A 25,124-nucleotide genomic window follows, 5' to 3' on the forward strand; every position below is an offset into this window, starting at 1 on the left:
TTGTATTACTATTACAACAATTTATAAAACATGTTAAAAATTAAAATTTAATTGTGTAGTAAGTAACCCTATTTTTAATAGCTAAAGTACTATTGTGAATACGTGTGCATCATTCAAATGTGCCTTCAAGTTTCTTTTGTACAAGTTAGGTTATATACAAGGAGTCTCAACAGATGATTGTGTACACCATTTCAGCCGACTTAATAAGCATCTTATAATTTATTTTTTCGTGTGTTGACACATTTGAAATATTGCGCGTCAATGAGTAAGAAGCGACTGCTAGTGATGTTGGTGTTGCTATATTCAACATAATTATGATTTTACTATTGAATAATCTAGTGTGATTTGAGGAGCATTGAGCAAATAAAGATTTTACACTTATTTGGTCAAGCATGATCTAAATGATTCTTGAAACTTAATAATATTTGTGGGTATCCCGAAGCAATCTCGTCTATTAATCATATACTAATAGGGTGTGTTTACTTTGGTAGTAAAATTTTCATTAGAAAATGATGGATAAGAAAATGTGAGATAATATTATTTTTTTCTCCTTTTTTTTTTATCATGTGTTTACTTTGTTAGAAATAGATGGATAAACAAATTGAAATGTTGGAAAATATTTTCACACCCTCCCAATAGGATAATATTATCCAACATTTGTGAGAAAAAGAGTGAAAAATGGGCTACTGGAATAAATTTTTCAGTCTAATCGAAGAAAATTATCCATCATAGAAAACATGTGAAAATGATGAAAAATATACTTTTTCTAACCTTTTCTATCAAAGTAAACACACCCATATAAGTATAGGACTAAAGAGATCGTCATCACTTTATACGTGAATAGACCCATCAGTAACCAAATATGCCCAATGCAATCAAATGACATTAGATCAATCACGGATGCATAGCATAGAAATTACATGCAATAGGATCAAACATATGTCTATTTCAACTGCTCCACTTTATTCCTTAATGAAATCAGTTATAACCAAAATGAGAGTGCAATCAAATACTTTATGTCTGTACAGAAAATACGTCCAAAATAAATTATAGAACAGTAACATATTACAGACTCCCATTAAACTGAAGTATCCTCGAACGATAACACACCCATGTGAGCAATGTGCCCGTGAAAGATCTTTGTAGGGACGTCAATCGGGCCAACTCATTGAGTGTTAGGGCGTTTGGTTTGGTGGATGAGATAAATAAGATCGATAGGATTGGATTAAATAATTCACTCAACTTTAAGGTGATAAATAATCACTCAATTGGTCGATTAGATGTAGACCTAATTATCAATCACAGGTCCAATCATTCAAACCAAACACTCAATTATGGTGGATTATTTTATCAATCATACCTTATAACTCAAACCAAACACCTCCTTAGTGACTGAATCCGCAATCATTGAGTCTGTTCCTATATGCTCTATAGCGAGATCAGTTTATGTTGAGCACAAAAATCTCAACTAGAAGAAACGCAAAATGAAGTCCCACAATCCATTACCATTTCCAACAAGGGATGAATCAGAGTAAGTAGCTAAAATTCAGAGCTGGTGAATGTAATCAAAATTCATTCAAACAAGAACATGAAACGAAATTATGAGGCATCACTATAGAGAAAGAGTAAGTGCATACAAGGAGATGAAAGCAAAGAGTTGTTACTCATCTACTCTACACTACCATTTGCATCAACATTTGCCATCAGCATCAAGCTTTTGCTTATTTTGTTCATAAACGAAAATGTTGCAACTACTACACTACGCCATAGTCTCTCTTGTTCACCTGTTAGCATCATCAAAACTCAGCTCAAGACTCCAACACTAATCCCCAAGACGACAGCGTTTCAATGGCTTCGAGCAACATATGCAGCAAGAGACACCGCCACAGCGAAGATCGTGGTGGCCGAGGACAACAAAGTCCAAAAGCTCTTCTTCTTCTGCTCGTCCACCACACAGCTCCGCAGCACCTCCAACTGCCTCTTCATGTCCTCCACTTTCGCAGCTCGGCTCTTGAAAGCACTCTTTATCATCTCCATTTCCTTCGCGTGCACCTTCAGCACCCCGCCATCAACATGCACGTTGTCATCATCACACTCTTCTTTGGAGCAGAATGACGATGTGCGCTTCAACATATTCAGCGCTAGCTCCGAGTTGGCCTCTGCTATCTCCGCCTTACTCTTCATCGAATCAAATTCAGCCTGCAATTTAACCAAGGTTTCACGCAGAGAAGCAATCTCCTCCCTCAGCATTCCACGCTGGCTTTCTAACTCCACTTTCTCACTCAAGATTGCAGCCTTCTCCGCCTTCTCCTCCCCACTAGCCCTGTGGCTTGCCTCGATACTCTTCTCTAATTCCTCAATCTTCGCCTTCAATTTCAGAGCATTCTGCTTCTCCGCATCGAGGCAACGTTCCACTCCATCCCTTTCAACATAAACCTTCTCAAGCTTACTCTTACATTCCCCAACTTGAGATTCTAAGCTCCTAATTTTGTCTACATAATCCACAATCGACCCCTCCAACAAGACAACAGCAGCCTTGAGTTTATTTACATGGCTTCCCAACTCTCCAACTTGGTCCTCCACTCTACGTTTCTCCTCCAATAGCACAATCTTCTCATTAGCTAAGCCTTGTATTTCAAGATTCCGCTCAGCTAAATTCTTCCGCACATCATTCAATTCCTTCTCAATCACACCTTTCTCATCAACCAACCTCTTAATCATATCCTCATTCAACTTCATCTCTCCAACCAATCGAACAATATCCATCTCCCGCAGACTAAGCTTCTCCTCGTCCTCAACGTGCTTTTGATCCAACTCGGCCACAATTTTCTGCAACTTCGCCTCCTCCTTCTGCAAGCTGGCCACCATCTCATTCAGTCCACTCACAACATTCTCCAACTCTTGCCTTTTACCAATCTCCCCATTCTTCTCCTTCTCAACCCCTTCTTTTTCCCTAACTATCACACTTATTTCTTCCTTCATCTTCTCTATCAGCTTATTCGACTCCATCAAACCCCTCGCCGACAAATCTTTCTCTCCCATCAGCAACTTGATCCGCGCCTCCATGTCTTCCTTCTCACGCACAACAGCATTGTAGGCAGTTCGTGACTCTTCAATCTCCCTCTCGATTTCCCTCATTTTATGCCCCAATTCAGTCAGATTTGCCCTCAACCCTGCACCCTCCTCAATTTGCTGATTCAGCTTACCTTCAAAAACATCCCTCTCCACACGAACCCGCCTCGAAGCCTCTCTCTCAACACCCAATTTACCTTCACTCTCACTCAACGCTCCATTCAGCCTCACAATCTCACTCTCTCTCCCCTCAACCTCTCTCTCCTTCTCCCTAATTTCCGTCTCCAAATCCTTCATTTTCCAATCGAACTCCTCCCCTTTCACACCGACCTGAACAGCTACAAAAACATCCACAACCCTCCTCTCAACTTCCAGTTCCGCAGCCCGCTCAGCAAGCCGAGCCAACTCGGACCCCAAAGCCTCCTTCTCCGATTTCGACCGAGTCAGCTCCAACTCCAATGAGCCCTTGGACTGGAGAAGGGAGTCCACCTGCTGGCGGCGCTCCACCGCATCCTTGAGCAGCATCTGATTCAGCGATTTGAGGCTCTCGATCTTCTCCGAGTCGACGGAAGACGGCGGCGAGTCCATGGACTGCGATTTCACCGTATCCTCGTGTTTCTCGTGGTGAGCATTGGATACTTTCTTCTTCGCCATCTCTTCTCCCCTGATATTGGTGGTAGAGAAAGGGATTGGAGATGAAGGGTTGAGGGTTTTCTGAGGTTTTAATTTTGTTTTTTATTCGTTACCGAAAATGTGAAGTATAATCTCAAAATCTGGAGGTGGAGAGATAATATAGGGATAGAAGGTAGTGGAAGTGGTAGGGTTTCCTTGCGAATCGAATTCAAATTTTGGAGGGCTCGAGATACGAGGGGCTTTACATTTATTTTTATTTATAAATTTTTGAGCTAACTGCCTTTTTAATTTCCCAACTTATAAATTTCTTCGTTTATTGTCTTTAGAGGCGGTTTGTATCTAACGTGGTCTAAATTGTCGCAACAAAAAAATAATCCCTTCCTCCCCTTATAAATGACTTGCATTTCATTTTAAGACAGCCCCATCTATTTTCACAAATAAAAGAATTTAACTTAAAAAAAAATATAGACACTATCACTTTTAACCAATTTACACTTTGTCTTTAATTCTCGTGTCAGAAAATTTTTAAGCCACTTATAATATGACTTTTAACCAATTTATACATTCTTCTTAATTCTTATGCTGAAAATTTTTGAATCAATTATAATAGGACGGAGAGTGATGAGGAGTAATATGTGTAGAGTAGAGAAAGAATACAAATCAGAGGAACCAGCCCCACCAGTGGGACGAATATGACAGGAGAATTATTCTCACCAGAGGGATTCCATTCACCAGAGACGTCTCGACCACTAGAAGAATGGCTCTTGCCAGAGGAATTATGCTCGCCAGAGAAGTCAGTATCGCCAGAGAAGTCATCTTCGCCAGAGAAGTCACCCTCGCCAGAGAAGTCACCCTCGCCAGAGAAATCAACTGCCAAGAGGTCATTTCATCATGTATAATCGCCGTAACGTGGGAGATTTCCCGGGTAATATGAATTCCGAATACCTGAGCCAGTCAAACAGCCTTGTATCATTTACTATTTTTACCATTCAAATTACTCTGTAATGGTCCTCCGCATAGTGTATCGATTTCACGCTATCATTCACTTTTCAATCAAAACAGTATTTCTCTTCTAAAAATCTTTCCATCGTCTCTTCATCACAGTCACACTAGGTTATATTATACGGTTTCTCCTTAAGTTTAGTGTTGATTCGTTAAACACAGATGGAATAATAAGTGTCACAATAGATCACGCATTCAATTCCACCAATATTTTTCGCCAATGCAAATGCAAAATTTTGTAAACTTAGGTTGTGGGTGTACTGTCTTATAAATGATGTTGAAATTTTAAAAAAAAAGTGATGCATAGTTTGCCATATTTTCAACAATAATCCATTTTATTCCACAGTATAAAAGAAAAGAAAAATGGCATTCAAATTTAGGATAACACAAAACAATCAGTATGGTCCATGCAAGTTAACATAATCATTGCATAATTAAAATGCATTTTTAGCTATTTGAGACACATAATCCTAATCCAATATTAGGGTAAAAACTTTCATCATTGTCATATTACGAGAAAAAGATGGGCATATTTACTTAGGGTTTTGTTTCCATGTTGGAACGATTACAAAAGAAAGAAGAGAAACAGAGCTGCTTAGGTTCTCTTACGCTTGAGTGTCTTCAACTGTTTGAAAATGTAACTGATGACTTCCTTGAGGGTGGCCTTCCTATTTTCCTTGAAATTCCACAGCTCCGGAACCACATAAGATCCACTTGCATTGTATTCTTGGATTTCCTTCACTGCAGTGCCAACGGCATCATACACTTCGTCTCCCCATTCTTCTTTAAGTTGTACTAGCAATTCGTCGTCCTCCTTCAGCACGTACTGCAACGACAACCAGCATATATTATGGATGAAGTTTTGCAAGAAAGTAAGGGAGCTTTAAAACTCATAACGTATTGCAACGAGAGCATATGCCATAATGGGTGCATTCCACATTTGCTATGTATATGGAATAAAACGTCAACTATGATAGGCAGACAGAGGAAAGTCATTTCGAGCTACCTGATCGTCAACGATCCGGAGTGGGTGCCATTCAGGATTTTTCAGCTTCTCTTGCCATAAGGAGCAGAGTTCGGCGGCCTTAATATCTGCTTCTTCAGGTGAGTATCTTTGCTTACATGCATTCTCGAAGACTTTCTCATCAAGTTCACCCATTCTTTTTATCCCAATATTGACACGGCTACTGCTCAGAATTTCAGTCAAACCCTGAAAATCAATAAATGAAAAATACGTTACTTAATCAAAATACAAAGCCAGCTCCATCAAATAAAGCCGAATCATAAAAACTATGCTGCATGCTCAAGAAACGGGTGCTCCAGCGCGTGTGTGCACACACATGCGTGCTCAAAAATAGAATATTATGTCTATTATAGTGCAGATATCCATGAATTTATCAAATTCAAATTTCACATGGTTCAAGAGGATAAGAACCATGGCCCAACTAAAATCTGTTTTTGCATAATAGAGTGTATGATACCTGACTCATAAGCTTACTCGACACACTGAGATGAATTACCAGTAAAGACGACTAGCTCTATTCCTAAAGACAGAGTGCTCCTCATCGGCTACAAAATTGATGCACTAACTTTATTTATTTAGATGGTAGTATACAATACTCTTGGGGTGTGTTTACTTTTTATCCCTCTAAATGGAGGGATAACAAAAATTTATGCCTTTAAATGTTTGTTTTCTTATCCCAGATTTTACATAAACACCATTTTTCCTTTTTTATTTTCACTTCAAGGAGGGATAATATTATCACACCAAAATGGAGGGATAATATTATCCCTTCTTGAAGTGAAAATAAAGAAGGAAAATGGTGTTTGTGTAAAATGTGGGATAAGAAAGCAAACATTTAAAGGCATAAATTTTTGTTATCCCTCCATTTAGAGGGATAAAAAGCAAACACAGCGTTGGAGTTTAAACTTCAAGTTTCCAATGTATAGTTTTCTATTCAAACTTCTTTGCCATTTACCAACCATTTATGTATTTTTTGGTTGAACACCAGCATAGCTTTAATAAGCACCAAAGTTCTATGCATGAATACACAACAAGCTTTTCATGATTGCATTAGATGAAACTTCTTCCCTTCTGAATAATTATAATCTTATCAACATGGTGCAGCACATTACTGTTGGAAAATGATACTGTTAGACATCAAAATCTCATACCTCAATTAGTACTTTGCGAGCCTCTTGCAGCTCATCATTGCTTTGTCGCTCTTTAGTTAGTAGTTGCTGGTTTAAATCTTCCAGACCCTCCAAATTCTCTTTCTTCTCCTGTAGGCGCTCATTCATCTCATTTATCTTTTGCTGGACAGCTGCGTCGTCATCACCTCCCATATGCTTCATCACGTCCAACTTTCCTTTAAGTTCTTGGATTTCCATTTCCAGTTTTTGCTTTTCATCTAAATTCCTCTCTAGCTCAAGAACCTTTTTTAGAGCCTCTTCTTTCTCTCTCTGCACATTACAATAGATGTCATGTTATATGAGAATCAAAAGAAACTGCTGACTGGATAATACGAGTTTACACTATAGTGTTTTCATGTGCTTGTTATACAAGGAGGAAAAAGATAAGGGGACATACTTGTTGTTCTGCAACCAGCCTCAGCACATTTTCATCAGCTTTCTTTTGCTCCTCAGAAGCCAATTGAAGAGAACTGTTTCTCATATCATTCTGACAAAATATATGAAAGCAGTTCATATTACCATCAATTTAGTTTCACTATTAACACTATAATCAAAGATGAAAGCTACTATTCCCTCTCAAAAGAAAAAGATGAGTATGCACAAGATTAGGAGAAAGGTAAATGCATTTGATTTATAGAGTTTGTCGGCTGTGCGGTACCCAAAGAAAGGAACACCGGATAAGCAGCAAAGACCAAAAAAAGCTGTAATTAAATTCAATATAACATGAAGGACATAAAAACTAGAGCAAAAAACAAAATAATAGTCCAGCTTGCATAGTAATTTAAAATATGCCAAAATAATCAATTCTAGTAGCATTACAACACATTTTTTTTCAAAGTAATCAATATCTGACAACATTTAGCTTTGGCAAATGCATGGAAGCTCATGCAGATACATAAGTAATAAAGTGTAGTCCAGACAGAAGTGTAACTTCATCTTTCATGTGCATTCATAAAGACTCGTATGCAATACCTTTTGCTTCTCTTCTTCAAGTTTTTGTCTCTCACGTTCAGTTAATGCCTCACGGTTTTTGAGTTCTTTGCTCCAAGAATCAAGCCTTTTCTTTTTGTTCTCCAACTCTATGTTTAACATCTCTTGCTCATCCAAAACTTTCTTAATGTGCTCACGAGCAAGGCGTTGCAATTTTCTAGTTTCTGATAAGGAACAGGATTCAACAAAACCAAGCAGTCTCAAAGAGTTTCAGGACAATAGGTTAGGTTTAGCAAAATGACTAGCCAATTTAACATAAATTATCACTTTGATTATCTATACACAACCAAGATAAGTTGTGAAGTCATGTTAAGGAGTTGAAAAACACAGCAAGGTTTAGATAATTATAATTATTTTTGGAGCAATGACATCTAAGAGCACAAGACTACAGCAAGCTCGCAAAATTAATTGATGAGAGACATACATACTGACACTCATTTTGCAACAACAACCTAACAGGAGCATGTGGGAAGATGAGAGTATCCAATAAACATACCTTCAAAGAAGGCACGATTGAGTTCAGCTTTCTCTTCAAGCATCCTACTCAGTGACAATGTCCTCTCATTGTACTTGATTTGCAATTGATCTAGGTTTTCATTCTTTAAATCGATTTCACAGACCAAATTGTCAACAATTTTGTTCCTATCACTGGTTGCTTCTTGCACGAGGTCAGCAATTGTCTTCAGCTCTCCGTTCCTGCGAAGATATTCTCCCACAAGTCCTGTTGAAGAGTAATCATCTTCACGAGCAAACCAGCCATATAGATTAGGCCCTGGAGAAGTTCTTTGTTTGTCCCATTCCTTCTTGCTTTGACCATCTGCTTCAAATGACTTCTCAAACTCCATTGCATTCTTGAACCCAAACCAATCATTATCAAATCTCAGAACAGCTTGTGCATTCTGCTGATGGTCGTCCCGGAACATCTCAATATTTATAGGCTTGTATCTGGAGAATTTCTTCAGCAAGTAACCGCAGTGATCAGCACAGTCACCACTCTTCGACTCATCTTGTATATTAGCAACTATTCCCACCCAAGGCCAACAATAAAGCTCACTCTCACCAGGTTTAGAAGCAGGTAAAGGGACTGATTGTTGAGGCAGAGGCTCAGCCTCATTAGCCAGGTCATTTTCTAAGAAAGTAGCTAGCGCTAGATGGTTAGCTTTCTGCTTTGCGCTTCGGCTGGCTGCGCCCTTAGCTACTCCAATTGCATGCTGAAAAAGATGATTATATTGATAATCTTGTTTCTTCTTACCAGCACAAAAAGGGCATCTAAAAGAACCATTTGGGCCCTTTACTTTGTAAGTACCCGCCTTAAGTAGTTCGTAAGGTTTCTCTTTGTATTCATTTATTTCTGAGTCACTGATGTCTGACTCTTCATCTGAGCTGCTTCCCATCTGACTGCCATCATTTAACAAACAATAAATAATAGACAAGGGGAAATCATAACGAAGTGCGAAGAAGTGAATCAGATCATACAAGATCAGTAAATACTAAAAAGTGGTCGATGACAACATTAATTCTCAACATACAGAGGAAAAAAGTCAGCAGGCAGGCATGCTTGCATATTCAAGTTACATATGTGTAGAGAACATTTGAAAGAAAATTAATTGATGAGATGGCTTTTGATAAAAAGGAAATAGAATCATTTCTAAGATAGCATAGCCAACAGGCAATGCTGAAGCGGATTTAGAGGATAAACCTACGTGCAGGATTCAAATAATTACTCCCTCCGTCCATGAAAAAGAGTCCCATTTGGGACTCGGCACGGGTTTTAAGAAAGTTGTTAAATTAGGTGTAAGTGGAGTAAAAGTAAATTTATAGGGGTAGTGTTAATGACAATTTTACTTGCTTAATCCTTTATTAATGGGTAAAGCAATTCAGCAAATTCCAAACAAATGAAGGCATTATTGAGCAATCAAATGCAAACAAATTTAGGATATTAATTAAGAAATCGATTGAGTAAACAAATTCAACAAATGGGTTAAGAAATCGATTCAGCAATTTCAACAAATTCAGCAAATGGGTAAAGAAATCGATTGAGCAAATTCAACAAACTGCATACAAATTTTGGCATTCAACGAATCGATTGAGAAAATTCAACAAATTTAGGGCATTAATGGGTAAAGAAATTCAATAAATTCCAGCAACAAATCTAGAAAATTCCAAACCAAATTGAGGATATTCTCATGCCGCATCACTCCATCCACCGCTACCAAGCTCCTCACCAGTGCGAGAAGCGCCAGCTTCGCCTTGAAGCTACTCACGCAGGCAGAGCGGACGGAGGAGTTGGCGTTGCAGACGACGGCGAGAGGTAGGGCGAGAGCGAGTTCCCGTGGTTCTCCGAGAGGATCGAGACCAGCTGGAAGCGGCGATTTGAGGGAACGCCTTATGGTTTCAGGCTCAGAGGGGGGCGGCGATTTGGGTTTCGGGCTGAGATGGAGGCGGAGATTTGAGGGAGGCGGCGCTTAGGGTGAAGAAGAAGAAGAAGCAAGGCGGCGATATGGCAACAGATCCATCGGAGATTTCACTCAAATACCATAGAAATGGTAGAAATGGTTTTCACCCAGTGATTCTTCGTCGCAAATATGTGTAGAAGGCTCTGGGGTTTCACCCACAAAAGGGAGAAATGGTTTTAATTGACTGAATTATGGGTTTAATTAAGGAATAGATTAGGATTTAATTTGGGTGTTTAACATTTACTAGTATTTGCGCACGGCGGAAATAATTTTGTATATATGTTATAAATATTAAATTAATTATAATAGTTATAAATATTTAAGTAAATATAAATATATATACTACTTGTTTATAAATAAAATATTTATATATGATAAAATGTGTAGTTTTCCCAATAGTTATGAAGTTTACCATATTTTATATTTTGTGGAGTATTTTCATATAAATATTAATGCATAACAAAAATTAAAAAAAAAATACTACTCCCTCCGTCCCATTGTTGTTGGCCACATTTCGTTTTTGGTCTGTCCCATTATTGTTGGTCACTTTCTTAAAATGGAAACATTTAATTTAATTAGGGCCACTAATTAAGTTACTAAGTAAACCTTAATTTGATTAAAATTTGGAATTAAATCTAAATCATCTTTAAAATAAACACACACTCAACAGCCCATTCTCCCTTCTCTCTTCTTCTCCGATGGGACGCCACCCCCATGGCCGCCGCTGCCGACTCTCGCCCCTTCCGCCTCTCGCCCCTCCGGCCGGACACCACCTTTCTATTTTCTCCATCTATCTACGCCGCTTCACCTTCACCGCATGATTTTGGGGGCTAGGGCTCCGGTTATTGATAACCCAGAACCAGCCCCCACCGATTCCGGAAGAGAGCCCCAATTCTGGAGGGCTAGCCGTGCGAATCGCACATCTCGAGCAGCGCAGGTCGAGGTGCGACTCCGGCGTCAGGGCAACCGCCTTCTCCCCTTCTCTCTTTTTCTCTGGTTTGGGTTCCTTAAGTTTGGATAACACAATGCGGTCGAGGTGCGACTCCGGCGTCAGGGCGGCGGACCGGAAGAGATCGAGGATAGGTTGTGGTGTTCGAAGCTCACCTGTGCACCGATTTCCTGGGCAAGATTCTGGTTTGGGCAAGATCTGGGTATGCGATTTGGGGTCTAGTTTGGAGGAGAAATAGAGTTTTTCAATTGATGTTACGCATGTGCCTTTAGATTGATTAACATGAAAGATGATTAATTTTTAGATGTTTTTGGCATTGTCGTGTTTTCGATTTTGTTCACACACTATTTTGGGCCTGATTTGGAGGAGAAATAGAGGTGCGATTCAGGCGGGTAAAGGCGGTGTCTGGTTTTGGGGTCGTCGATGTCGCCGGCGGCGGCGCCGGAGAAGAAGGTGAGAAGAAGAAGAAGAAGAAGTACCAGATTTTCAATTTTTTTTTCCCTTAATTAATTCATTAATTTTGGTGGGCCACACTCAATTAAAACATAACACTCAATTTCTTAATCTCCGTGCCGAAAAGAATGTGGCCAACAATATTGGGACGGAGGGAGTATTATATAAATATTGCATCTGAATTTTATAAATTCTGAAAGACTTCTTTGTATACAACATTGGTAGTAGTCGTACCGTCACCACTATCCTCATCAGAAATGAAGATTTTCAAACCACTACGACTACGAACTCTCGAAATAGCAACGTACAACTAACCATGTGTAAAAACAGGTTTTGGCAAAAATAAGCCAACATGAGAAAGATATTAGCCTTGACTTTTGTTGATAGTCATTGCGTATGAAACAATAAGAGGAAATTGACGCCACTGGAACTTAAAAGGCAATCTTGGATCTGCCGGAGTGAGCGTCATTCTTGGAATCAATACTCTTTCTTCTACATTATCTCTTGTCAAGATCTTTGCTTCCAAAACATGATTACCAAGTCTTGTTATCATTAATCGAGCGCCATTACACAATCCATTTAATTAAAATATAAACAATGTAGGTCATAATACAAATAAGAATAGTCAAAATAATTTAGACTATATAATATGTAGGTTATAATAGAAAATTCAGGCCAGAATATACTTCTAATTAAATATAAACAATGCAGGTCAGAATATAAACAATGGAGGTCATAATACAGATAAGAATAATCAGAATAATTTAAACTATAACATGTAGTTTATAATAGAAAATTCTGGTCAAAATATAATGTTTGAAATGTAGGTTGGAATACAATATTGAGCTACAATACAAGTCATATTACAGCATGACAGAATTCTTACCTTTGTATGAAGTTGCTTTGCAGAATTGTATCATTACAACAATAGGATTTTCTTGTTCATGTTGTAGAAATTCTGAAAGTTTGTTGGCATAATCATCCCATAGTGTGCATGATATTGTTTCACCCTCATATTTACATGAAAATAAAAATAGAAAATTATATGAATTCAAATATATATATATATAAACAAAATTTGTAATTTTACTCTAGATCTTCCAAGGTGAAATCAATGAGCTTTGAATATCTTCCATCGCATTATTTGGTTTCTAGTGGATAGTATGAAACAATCACTCCAATGACATCTGTAATTGATTTGTTGGTATTAGTATTAGTAATTTATATAAATAAGATAGATATTATTTGAATCAATATTGAACTTACCAAACAAAACTTCATCAGCCACGTTTTGATTTGCTTTTATCTCTGCAGATGCTTTAAAATTTGTAATGGATGAAGGAAACTCTTGGTCGTCCAACTCACAGATTCGAGTTTGCTTGAAAAAAAGCAATTTAAGATCTGAATTTGTTGTCTTGATTCTGCTTGTATTGTTTGCCACAATGTATTTCATAATAGCAAATACTTTCCCCACTTCAAGAGTGTTCTTGAATTTCTCAATGTTTTGATATTGAATTGTAGCATGCACTTTATTTTCCCGCAAAATATGAGAGAATTAGTATAGTTGTTTATGAAAATATAAATCTTAAACTAACTATACCTTTTTGTCATGGAAAATGCATTATGTCCGCTATTTTATTTAACACGCCGCAATTGTACGGGTGCAATTGTGTACAGTAGCAAGCAAGGTCGTATTCCACAGAGACTGATTTAATCAATTCGTATCCTAAATTATTCTACTCTATCTGGACAAACGAAATTAAGAGTTTTGTTTTAAAACTATATAAATAAATAATAGGAAATAAAATAAATCAAGCTGCGAAGCAGAGAAACATATACGAGAAGATTTCCAAGGCAAAGGTTTCAACAGATTCTCCTAACTAACATGTTCAATTCAATTAATAAGATGATTCCCAAGGCAATCTCTAGGCTAGTCCATACCCACTCCCGTGGCATACAAACCGTTGATTACATGCAAGGCTACCATCCCTGGATCGCACTTCTAACACGTAACTCCTAAAAGTTCCTAGGATTAACGCCCTCACAATTATCAATTCCCTTTAGAATTAAAATAAATATGTTCTATGTTCTTAGTTCAGGTAATAATTATCATCTCCCGATCTCAAATTAAAACCTATGATTATGCTAAATTGGTGGCCAATCAATAAAGCAAACAATAATAACAAGAACATAAAAAGGAATAACAATCTCAATTAATCGAATCAAACAGTCAGAAATTCAAATCATGTCTACTCCTTAAACCCTGGGAAAAAGAGATTCTAGCCACACATAGACATATGACTAAAAATCAATATCTCAATAAAACTGTAAAACATTCAACAATAAAACCGTAGTCAAATTGAGAATCTTCAGTTCTTGCTCCAATGGTGTTCTCCGTCTTCTCAAAGCTCTCCAAAAGATGTAAAATATGATAAAAGATGATTGGGGAATAAGTTATTGGATGGTATTTATATGCCCTAGGTCTTCAAGCTCCAAAAATACTCCAAAATCGCGCTTTAAGTGAAAAATCTGGAAACTGGGCGAGAAAATGGCGTCTCGCGCGGCCGGGTCGCGCGGCCGCGCCGAGACCGCATGACCTCGCGCGGCCTGCTAGCGCGCACGCGCGCGCTGTCCAGAGTTTCTGCCTTCGTCGCGCGGCCGCGCGCCTGGACCGCGCGACCTCGCTCGGCCTTGTGCAGTGATTTTGTTTTGGCTCGTTCTCCCTCGTTCGAACTCCGATTTACGAACCATTTGCGCTCACGAACTCCTCTCGAGATGAACTATAACTTGTATTTCAGCCAAATCTTCCAAATTCTGCTTCTTTATTTCTAAAAATACGTTCAAACACAAGCAAGAGACAAGTTCTTGACCAAAAACCAATATAAGCTCAAAATAAACCATCAAACACACAAAAACCTTATAACTAACCATCAAATATGACATACCAAGAGGTAAAAATGCATGTTCATCACATACCAGTGTGTTGTTGCTGAAGTGAGTTGATTCATAACAACGTATGAGGCGAAGCTGGATCGTGAATTTGCTCAATCCTTCTTCAAGATCTTGAATGAATTGAAAAGCTGGAGCCATTTGCAGAAAAGAGAGGCAAAACCGAAAAGGCAGAAAGGAAAAGGCGTGTGTTTTAGTGTTGGAGTGAGATTATTATAATAAGTATTGTGGTGATTGAGAATCGTGTGAGAGTGGGGGTTAGTGGATGGTGGGGAATATTTTTATTTAAATTTGTTTTAAAACAACATATTATAATCACAACATTTTATAATTTATTTGTTTAGTCGTAGTTTATTTATTTAGTGGATAAAACGTGGATTGTATAATTATATTTGAATAGTGTTTTCTAATTAATTAATATATTTTGTTGAATTAGTGTGAACGTGTGAAATGAATTAGTGGGTGTTAATAATTTCTTTTTAACCTTCATATTAAAAGTATTATCAAAATTGCCAGTCAAATTAATTTGAAATTGATTTGAAATCAATTTCTAATTGAAAACTGCTGTTTTAATATAGTATAGATTGTCATGGGTGAATGAATGGCAAATCAAGTAAATAGATAAGTCAACAAAGGGTAAAATTGTATAAAAAGTGAAACATGACTCTTTTTCATGGACAAAAAAAAGAGGAGAATCGGGACACTTTTTCGTGGACGGAAGGAGTATTAATTAAGCACAATAATCATGAGTATAGATAGAGAAACAGGCCTAGTATTGCTGAGATGATTCAACAGAGCAATTGAGACGTTAGATAAATCCTAAAATCAAAATCCCCATATGTGTATTTATGGAGACATGGAATAAAAAGAAATAAAATAAAGGTATCATTGCTATGTGTGCAAAGCATGATTCAAAAAATCCCCACTCGTGTAGACTAGTCCCAGTACTGCATCATTTTGAAACAACCATTTTAAAACCAAAGGTTTTTAGTGGATTGTGCTCTCAAGTGCAAAATGTTTCGGAGGATAGCGAATTAAATATGGTATCAATTGGTTCTCATATTCATAACAAAGGCAACATAGAGAATCAAACATGACTCAAGTTTTTAAAAACAAAACGGCCTTAAAAATTTTTGAGACCTCCAACACGAGATTAGAACTGGCAGCCCATACAACCAACTGAGGAAGAGATATCTCAAATACACTAGACACATCAAATACAAGCAGCAACATTACTCCATATAAATTAAATACAAATTTGAGGAATTCATATAAATGCCATTTTTTTCAAGGGATCTTGACATATTTTCTGAACTAAGTACATTCTTCACCGGTTATTACTTCCCACTTATTTTGGGTTGCCATAAAGAAAGCATGCATAAAGAAAATCAGAAATGAACACATGAGAACAAAAAATTGCCATTGCCAACAGTCACAACCTACCATAGTACCATGGTAATAAATTATGGCTTGGAAAAGAAAGAACATATAAAAAGAAAGGTTGTTCAAAATTAAGAACAAACTGGAGAAAATTGATTTACATCATAGTTCATCCATGTAGACACAAACCATGACAAACGCAGATTACAAAATAAGATCACAAAATTGAAAGGCAGTTAACAAATTTGTAGGAAAGGCAAGTACAAGCCAACAACAGTCACTATATATGAGTGAGCCGAGTAGGAGTACAATCAGATGAGCTAGCAGTACAACAAGGTCAAGCTTAGAGAAAACTTGGAATAGCTACCCAAAATTCAAGTTGGCAAATGCAAACTCGGGATACAGGTGTTGATGAAAGAGGGGTGGAAGTGGAACGTAGGGTTCCAACAACTTAGCGAATTCGCCGGTAGAGAATGAAGGTGGCGAATGACAAGTTGACAGACAACACTTACTCTGCAGCTTATGCGTGAGTAGGCGCATGCTTGCGTATTGCAGTTGCAGGGGACTAACTTTATTGATTACATCACTCACCGTTTGATTAAACTAAAGAATTTTTAATCGAATCTACTCAAATAAGTCTACTGAAGTGAAATAAACTTTTTTTTTCTGAGCAAAGTGAAGTGAAAACACGAACACTTTTGAAGCTGACTTTAGTGTTTCTTGGATAAATGTAGATATAATGTCTTGGCTACGATATTTGTTATAAGGAATTCAATTCAATAAATCATAATTAAAAAAAATATTTTTTAAATTCTAAGTAGAATGAAAATTTTAGAATATTTGCAATTACCATACACAAAAATTTAGGTACAATTCGATATACCGTGCAAACCGGGTTGACCCGCATCCAAAATAGTGTAAATAGTGTCATTTACACGGTTCGGATCAGAATGCGAGTTCGGATCAGAGTGTAGATTAGGATTTGAGTGCGGGTGCAACCTAATTGTACGATACATCCGATTGTACCCAATACCATCTCTTAAAAGAATTTAAACTTTTCATTTTTGTTATTGTGAATTTGAAATGAATCGATGAATAAATTTTGATATATTGCATAATACTATTCAAGTAATGATATTTTAAGATTCTTAAATTATTGTTGTTTATCATATTTCTTCAAAGATTTATTTCAAATATTGAAACATGAATATGCTACTGTGCACCAATTGTTTGACAAAATGCATAATTCATGATTATCAATAGAATATTTGTATAATGAAATTTTTAATAGATTGTAATATAAGTACAATATAATTTCGGTTATTTTCTTGACATCTTTTTGTCACAGACGATCATGAGGCATTTCTAATTAGGGATGTAAATTAGTCAAATGTGCACTGTGTGCAGGCCCTTGATAGCAGAAGATGAGACTGTGCTTTTTGATGGGAAAATAGTCATTTTCCCATTTACAGAATATGTACCAGCCAAGAGAAATAGCAAAAACAAGGAGGCAGGTACTTTGGAGCAAAAGCCCATTCAATCAATCACCAAGGAAGTAATTAAGGACTGCATTATTAATAAGGTACTCCCTCCGTCCGCCAAGATTATGTCAAAATTACTATATCGGGCGTCCGCCAAGATTATGTCACTTTCCTTTTATGGCAATGGTCCCACCATTCTTTTTAATATTTTATCCTTACTAACACTCTTTATTTACAAAAAACAACTCAAAATTCAATCTCAACCACTCATCTCATAAAGTGGTGGAACCCTTTCTCCTCTACATCAAAATCATCACCAATTTTATTAAATCCCGTGCCCAAGCAAATTGCCATAATCTTGGCGGACGGAGGGAGTAGTACTTTTACATGAAATATGTCATGTATGTCACTCAACGATGATATGTATTCAATTAACATGTGTTTTAGATAGGATGTTCATTACTTCATTTAACAAACAATAAATAATAGACAAGGGGAAATCTTAACGAAGCGCGAAGAAGTGAATCAGATCATACAAGATCAGTAAATACTAAAAAGTGGTCTATGACAACATTAATTCTCAACATACAGAGGAAAAAAGTCAGCAGACAGGCATGCTTGCATATTCAAGTTACATATGTAGAGAACATTTGAAAGAAAATTAATTGATGAGATGGCTTTTGATAAAAAGGAAATAGAGTCATTTCAAAGTTAGCATAGCCAACAGGCAATGCTGAAGCGGACTTAGAGGATAAACCTAAGTGCAGGATTCAAATAATTATTAATTAAGCACAATAATCATGAGTATACAGAGAGAAACAGGCCTAGTATTGCTGAGATGATTCTACAGAGCAATTGAGAAGTTAGATAAATCCTAAAATCAAAATCCCCATATGTGTATTTATGGAGACATGGAATAAAAAGAAACAAAAAATAAAAGTATCATTGCTATGTGTGCAAAGCATGATTCAAAAAATCCCCACTCATGTAGACTAGTCCCAGTCCTGCATCATTTTGAAACAACCATTTTAAAACCAAAGGTTTATAGTGGATTGTGCTCTCAAGTGCAAAATGTTTCAGAGGATAGCGAATTAAATATGGTATCAATTGGTTCTCATATTCATAAAGGCAACATAGAGAATCAAACATGACTCAAGTTTTTAGAAACAAAACGGCCTTCAAATTTTTTGAGACCTCCAACACGAGATTAGAACTGGCAGCCCATACAACCAACTGAGGAAGAGATATCTCAAATACACTAGGCACATCAAATACAAGCAGCAACATTACTCCATATAAATTAAACAAATTTGAGGAATTCATATAAATGCCATTTTTTTCAAGGGATCTTGACATATTTTCTGAACTTAGTACATTCTTCACCGATTATTACTTCCCACTTATTTTGGGTTGGCATAAAGAAAGCATGCATAAAGAAAATCAGAAATGAACACATGAGAACAAAAAATTGCCATTGCCAACAATCACAACCTACCATGGTAATAAATTATGGCTTGGAAAAGAAAAAACATATAAAAAGAAAGGTTGTTCAAAATTAAGAACAAAACTTGAGAAAATTGATTTACATCATAGTTCATCCATTTAGACACAAACCATGACAAACACAGATTACAAGATAAGATCACAAAATAGAAAGGCAGTTAACAAATTTGTAGGAAAGGCAAGTACAAGCCAACAACAGTCACTATATATGAGTGAGTCGAGAAGGAGTACAATCAGATGAGCTAGCAGTACAACAAGGTCAAGCTTAGAGAAAACTTGGAATAGCTACCCAAAATTCAAGTTAGCAAATGCAAACTGTTGATGAAAGAGGGGTGGAAGTGGAACGGTAGGGTTCCGGCAAGTTAGCGACATCGCCGGTAGAGAATGGAGGTGGCGAATGACAAGTTGACAGACAACACTTACTCTGCAGCTTATGCGTGAGTAGGCGCATGCTTGCGTATTGCAGTTGCAGGGGACTAACTTTATTGATTACATCACTTACCGTTTGATTAAACTAAAGAATTTTTAATCGAATCTACTCAAATAAGTCTACTGAAGTGAAATAAACTTTTTTTTTTCTGAGCAAAGTGAAGTGAAAACACGGACACTTTTGAAGCTGACTTTAGAGTTTCTTGGATAAATGTAGATATAATGTCTTGGCTACGATATTTGTTATAAGGAATTCAATTCAATAAATCATAATTAAAAAAAATATTTTTTAAATTCTAAGTAGAATGAAAATTTTAGAATATTTGCAATTACCATACACAAAAATTTAGGTACAATTCGATATACCGTGCAACCGGATTGACCCGCATCCAAAATAGTGTAAATAGTGTCATTTACACGGTTCGGATCAGAATGCGAGTTCGGATCAGAGTGTAGATTAGGATTTGAGTGCGGGTGCAACCTAATTGTACGATACATCCGATTGTACCCAATGCCATCTCTTAAAAGAATTTAAACTTTTCATTTTTGTTATTGTGAATTTGAAATGAATCGATGAATAAATCTTGATATATTGCATAATACTATTCAAGTAATGATATTTTAAGATTCTTAAATTATTGTTGTTTATCATATTTCTTCAAAGATTTATTTCAAATATTGAAACATGAATATGCTACTGTGTACCAATTGTTTGACAAAATGCATAATTCATGATTATCAATAGAATATTTGTATAGTGAAAATTTTAATAGATTGTAATATAAGTACAATATAATTTCGGTTATTTTCTTGACATCTTTTTGTCACAGACGACCATGAGGCATTTCTAATTAGGGATGTAAATTAGTCAAATGTGCACTGTGTGCAGGCCCTTGATAGCAGAAGATGAGACTGTGCTTTTTGATGGGAAAATACTCATTTTCCCATTTACAAAATATGTACCAGCCAAGAGAAATAGCAAAAACAAGGAGGCATGTACTTTGGAGCAAAAGCCCATTCAATCAATCACCAAGGAAGTAATTAAAGACTGCATTATTAATAAGGTAGTACTTTTACATGAAATATGTCATGTATGTCACTCGACGATGATATGTATTCAATTAACATGTGTTTTATATAGGATGTTCATTACTTCATTTAACAAACAATAAATAATAGACAAGGGGAAATCTTAACGAAGCGCGAAGAAGTGAATCAGATCATACAAGATCAGTAAATACTAAAAAGTGGTCTATGACAACATTAATTCTCAACATACAGAGGAAAAAAGTCAGCAGACAGGCATGCTTGCATATTCAAGTTACATATGTAGAGAACATTTGAAAGAAAATTAATTGATGAGATGGCTTTTGATAAAAAGGAAATAGAGTCATTTCAAAGTTAGCATAGCCAACAGGCAATGCTGAAGCGGACTTAGAGGATAAACCTAAGTGCAGGATTCAAATAATTATTAATTAAGCACAATAATCATGAGTATAGAGAGAGAAACAGGCCTAGTATTGCTGAGATGATTCTACAGAGCAATTGAGAAGTTAGATAAATCCTAAAATCAAAATCCCCATATGTGTATTTATGGAGACATGGAATAAAAAGAAACAAAAAATAAAAGTATCATTGCTATGTGTGCAAAGCATGATTCAAAAAATCCCCACTCATGTAGACTAGTCCCAGTCCTACATCATTTTGAAACAACCATTTTAAAACCAAAGGTTTATAGTGGATTGTGCTCTCAAGTGCAAAATGTTTCAGAGGATAGCGAATTAAATATGGTATCAATTGGTTCTCATATTCATAAAGGCAACATAGAGAATCAAACATGACTCAAGTTTTTAGAAACAAAACGGCCTTCAAATTTTTTGAGACCTCCAACACGAGATTAGAACTGGCAGCCCATACAACCAACTGAGGAAGAGATATCTCAAATACACTAGGCACATCAAATACAAGCAGCAACATTACTCCATATAAATTAAACAAATTTGAGGAATTCATATAAATGCCATTTTTTTCAAGGGATCTTGACATATTTTCTGAACTTAGTACATTCTTCACCGATTATTACTTCCCACTTATTTTGGGTTGGCATAAAGAAAGCATGCATAAAGAAAATCAGAAATGAACACATGAGAACAAAAAATTGCCATTGCCAACAGTCACAACCTACCATGGTAATAAATTATGGCTTGGAAAAGAAAAAACATATAAAAAGAAAGGTTGTTCAAAATTACGAACAAACTTGAGAAAATTGATTTACATCATAGTTCATCCATTTAGACACAAACCATGACAAACGCAGATTACAAGATAAGATCACAAAATAGAAAGGCAGTTAACAAATTTGTAGGAAAGGCAAGTACAAGCCAACAACAGTCACTATATATGAGTGAGTCGAGAAGGAGTACAATCAGATGAGCTAGCAGTACAACAAGGTCAAGCTTAGAGAAAACTTGGAATAGCTACCCAAAATTCAAGTTGACAAATGCAAACTGTTGATGAAAGAGGGGTGGAAGTGGAACGGTAGGGTTCCGGCAAGTTAGCGACGTCGCCGGTAGAGAATGGAGGTGGCGAATGACAATTTGACAGACAACACTTACTCTGCAGCTTATGCGTGAGTAGGCGCATGCTTGCGTATTGCAGTTGCAGGGGACTAACTTTATTGATTACATCACTTACCGTTTGATTAAACTAAAGAATTTTTAATCGAATCTACTCAAATAAGTCTACTGAAGTGAAATAAACTTTTTTTTTTTCTGAGCAAAGTGAAGTGAAAACACGGACACTTTTGAAGCTGACTTTAGAGTTTCTTGGATAAATGTAGATATAATGTCTTGACTACGATATTTGTTATAAGGAATTCAATAAATCATAATTTTAAAAAATATTTTTTAAATTCTAAGTAGAATGAAAATTTTAGAATATTTGCAATTACAATACACAAAAATTTAGGTACAATTCGATATACCGTGCAACCGGGTTGACCCACATCCAAAATAGTGTAAATAGTGTCATTTACACGGTTCAGATCAGAATGCGAGTTCGAATCAGAGTGTAGATTAGGATTTGAGTGCGGGTGCAATCTAATTGTACGATACATCCGATTGTACCCAATACCATCTCTTAAAAGAATTTAAACTTTTCATTTTTGTTATTGTGAATTTGAAATGAATCGATGAATAAATCTTGATATATTGCATAATACTATTCAAGTAATGATATTTTAAGATTCTTAAATTATTGTTGTTTATCATATTTCTTCAAAGATTTATTTCAAATATTGAAACATGAATATGCTACTGTGTACCAATTGTTTGACAAAATGCATAATTCATGATTATCAATAGAATATTTGTATAATGAAATTTTTAATAGATTGTAATATAAGTACAATATAATTTCGGTTATTTTCTTGACATCTTTTTGTCACAGACGACCATGAGGCATTTCTAAATTCTAATTCCTTTGAAATTCTCATATTCGATGTTATGAAATTCAGGATATAGTTATTCATTTTTTTATTATATTATACTCTCGTTTTTTTCAATATTTGAGGACTTGGTACTTTCTTTTTTCGTGTCAGCATTGTTCGGAGATTCGGAGAGAGCATTTACAATTTTGGTAAAGCTTCTTGAATATTCAATTGTAAGTATAATTTATTTTGCATCATCTAATCTCTCTTGGCAAAATGTTCCTTTCTATCCTAAGCATATATTTTTTTTAATTGTTTAACATAGGAGTATATATATATATGTCATCTTCATGTTATTTGATTTAATAAAATTGAGAGCGTTTGTCAAAATATCCTTTTTATGTTGATGCTCAAAGATTGTTCAAAATGCATCTTTTCATATTATGTAAACAAATGGTATTTTCTTTTAAATCTCATTTTTGTCTTATGTTTATGTCATAAGCAAGCTTGACTTTCATATATATTTCTATTAAACCTCTAACATTTGATATTTAAATCTATTTTACTAAGAACGAGCACTTCTTATACTTTTTTTAATTATTTATCTATACAGAAACATTAGTATTTTATTTTAAAATATATGTTTAATTTGTTCACTTTTTTTCATGTTTGGTGATAAAAGAAGTGGAAAAAGCAATGAAAAAACTCCTCTTTGATATGTTTTATATTATAGTTTGACATGTAATGTAAACTTATTTTTCAATAGTAATTTCATTTGTATTTTAAACTTGTTTTAGTTAAATAGTTTGATACCGTCTGTGCCTTCACTTTCAGTGTGATTCTCAAGCTCTTCATTATTAAAAGGATGTTTAGGTAGAAACACGAACTATCACTTAGACAAGTTAAATTTAGTTGGCTAGTTAGTTGCTATGAATTATGATGCATTGTTGTCGATTTATTTTGTTTCTTTAAAAAAAATCGATATTTAGTTAAAATAAAATTATATTGTGTTAGAAAAATAAGAATGAGTTTTGGTTCAATGGATAAGTTGCTCCTTGTATTTGTTGAAAACTAGGGTTCAGTTCCTCCAACTAACAGATTATGTGAATTTAATTTAATTAACTATATAAATATATAGATGTCATGTGCGCGCTTCCACGAAATGTGTCATCTTTTTATACTTGGAAAATAATTTTTGTGAAACGAACATGATTTTTTAAAAATATTTTTGAAGGTAATTAAATTTTCATTATTGATTTTTCTGTTCTATCAGGATTGAGTGAGATTGAATAGCTGCCAAAATGTATATTTTTGATGCTCTCATTAATAGATAATATGTTTACGAGTTTTTCTTTTATTGATATCATATGAAATGAAATCCAATAAGGAGATATAAATAAAAAATCATCTACTATATTTTTATTTAGTTTTACAAATATTGAAATCTAATTACAATTTTTTTAAATTTTAATTTATGAATAAATTTAACATGAAAAACTATTACAATTATAAAAAAGTGTGAAAAAATATTTATTTGAAATACCTATTATAAGTATTTCTTTATTCAATTTTTCCATGATTAAATTTAATAGGATATCAATGTGGGAAAGATAGATGAGCTTGTGTATGCACAAAGATTGAGCCTTTTATTTAGATGATGAATTAATGAAGTTTAGTATAAATTCAATGTCGGATAGATGAAGAAAAATGTAAAAATACCTAGTGTAGATTTGAGAATGAAGGAAGTAGGAGGTGTATTAGTTCAAAACTTTAAAAGATTTCTGCAGACTTTTAAAGTCTGGGTGTATTAGTTCAAGACTTTTAAAAGTCTATGAAAATCTGAGTGTATTCGTTCAAGACTTTTAAAAGTCTATAAAAATCTGTGTGTATTCGTTCAAGACTTTTAAAAGTCTATGAAAATTTGGGTGTATTCGTTAATCTATGGACTTTAAAGTTGGAATGACTTTCATTGATTTCGTTGAAAAAATAGGCATGAACAAATCCGAACATAGACCATGAGAATTCACAAATCCAGCAAAATTCCGCTCTCGCTGGGTGCCAGCGTCCACGGCCAAGAAGCCAGCGGCCGCTGGACGCTAGCGTTCGTGGCCAACTATTCCAGCGCTCGCTGGGGCGCCGCGGCCGCCTGCAATATATTATGTTGTATATATTGTTTTGATGTTATTCTATGTAATGTTGCATGCAAT

At 35.6% G+C, this 25,124-nt stretch overlaps 2 protein-coding genes and 1 long non-coding RNA gene across 4 annotated transcripts; all 3 read right to left on the reverse strand.

The window, feature by feature from the left end:
- Positions 1-1,589: 1,589 nt before the first annotated feature.
- Positions 1,590-3,971, reverse strand: LOC131004371 (uncharacterized). Its single transcript, XM_057931045.1, has one exon. The coding sequence runs from the start codon at positions 3,724-3,726 to the stop codon at positions 1,846-1,848; it is 1,881 nt and encodes a 626-aa protein (XP_057787028.1). The 5' UTR covers positions 3,727-3,971; the 3' UTR covers positions 1,590-1,845.
- A 1,207-nt stretch (positions 3,972-5,178) lies between these two features.
- Positions 5,179-10,589, reverse strand: LOC131004348 (factor of DNA methylation 1-like). 2 transcript variants are annotated; one of them, XM_057931016.1, is made up of 7 exons: positions 10,059-10,589; positions 8,387-9,288; positions 7,873-8,054; positions 7,298-7,387; positions 6,883-7,170; positions 5,714-5,917; positions 5,179-5,533 (listed from the first exon to the last, which is right to left on the reverse strand). In XM_057931016.1, exons 1-7 carry the CDS (start codon positions 10,076-10,078, stop codon positions 5,303-5,305), a joined length of 1,917 nt encoding a protein of 638 aa, XP_057786999.1. In that variant the 5' UTR covers positions 10,079-10,589; the 3' UTR covers positions 5,179-5,302. The 2 variants fall into 2 exon arrangements, with proteins under 2 accessions (XP_057786999.1, XP_057786998.1); XM_057931015.1 differs by having other exon boundaries at positions 8,387-9,284; positions 10,059-10,544.
- Positions 10,590-13,941: 3,352 nt separating this feature from the next.
- On the reverse strand, positions 13,942-14,925 carry LOC131004373 (uncharacterized). Its single transcript, XR_009094979.1, has 2 exons — positions 14,725-14,925; positions 13,942-14,576 (listed from the first exon to the last, which is right to left on the reverse strand). It is a non-coding gene; the product is annotated as an uncharacterized LOC131004373 (long non-coding RNA).
- Between the last annotated feature and the right edge of the window lie 10,199 nt (positions 14,926-25,124).

The sequence above is a fragment of the Salvia miltiorrhiza genome, unplaced genomic scaffold (genome assembly GCF_028751815.1).
Source record: "Salvia miltiorrhiza cultivar Shanhuang (shh) unplaced genomic scaffold, IMPLAD_Smil_shh original_scaffold_386, whole genome shotgun sequence".
Classification (NCBI taxonomy): Eukaryota; Viridiplantae; Streptophyta; class Magnoliopsida; order Lamiales; family Lamiaceae; genus Salvia; species Salvia miltiorrhiza.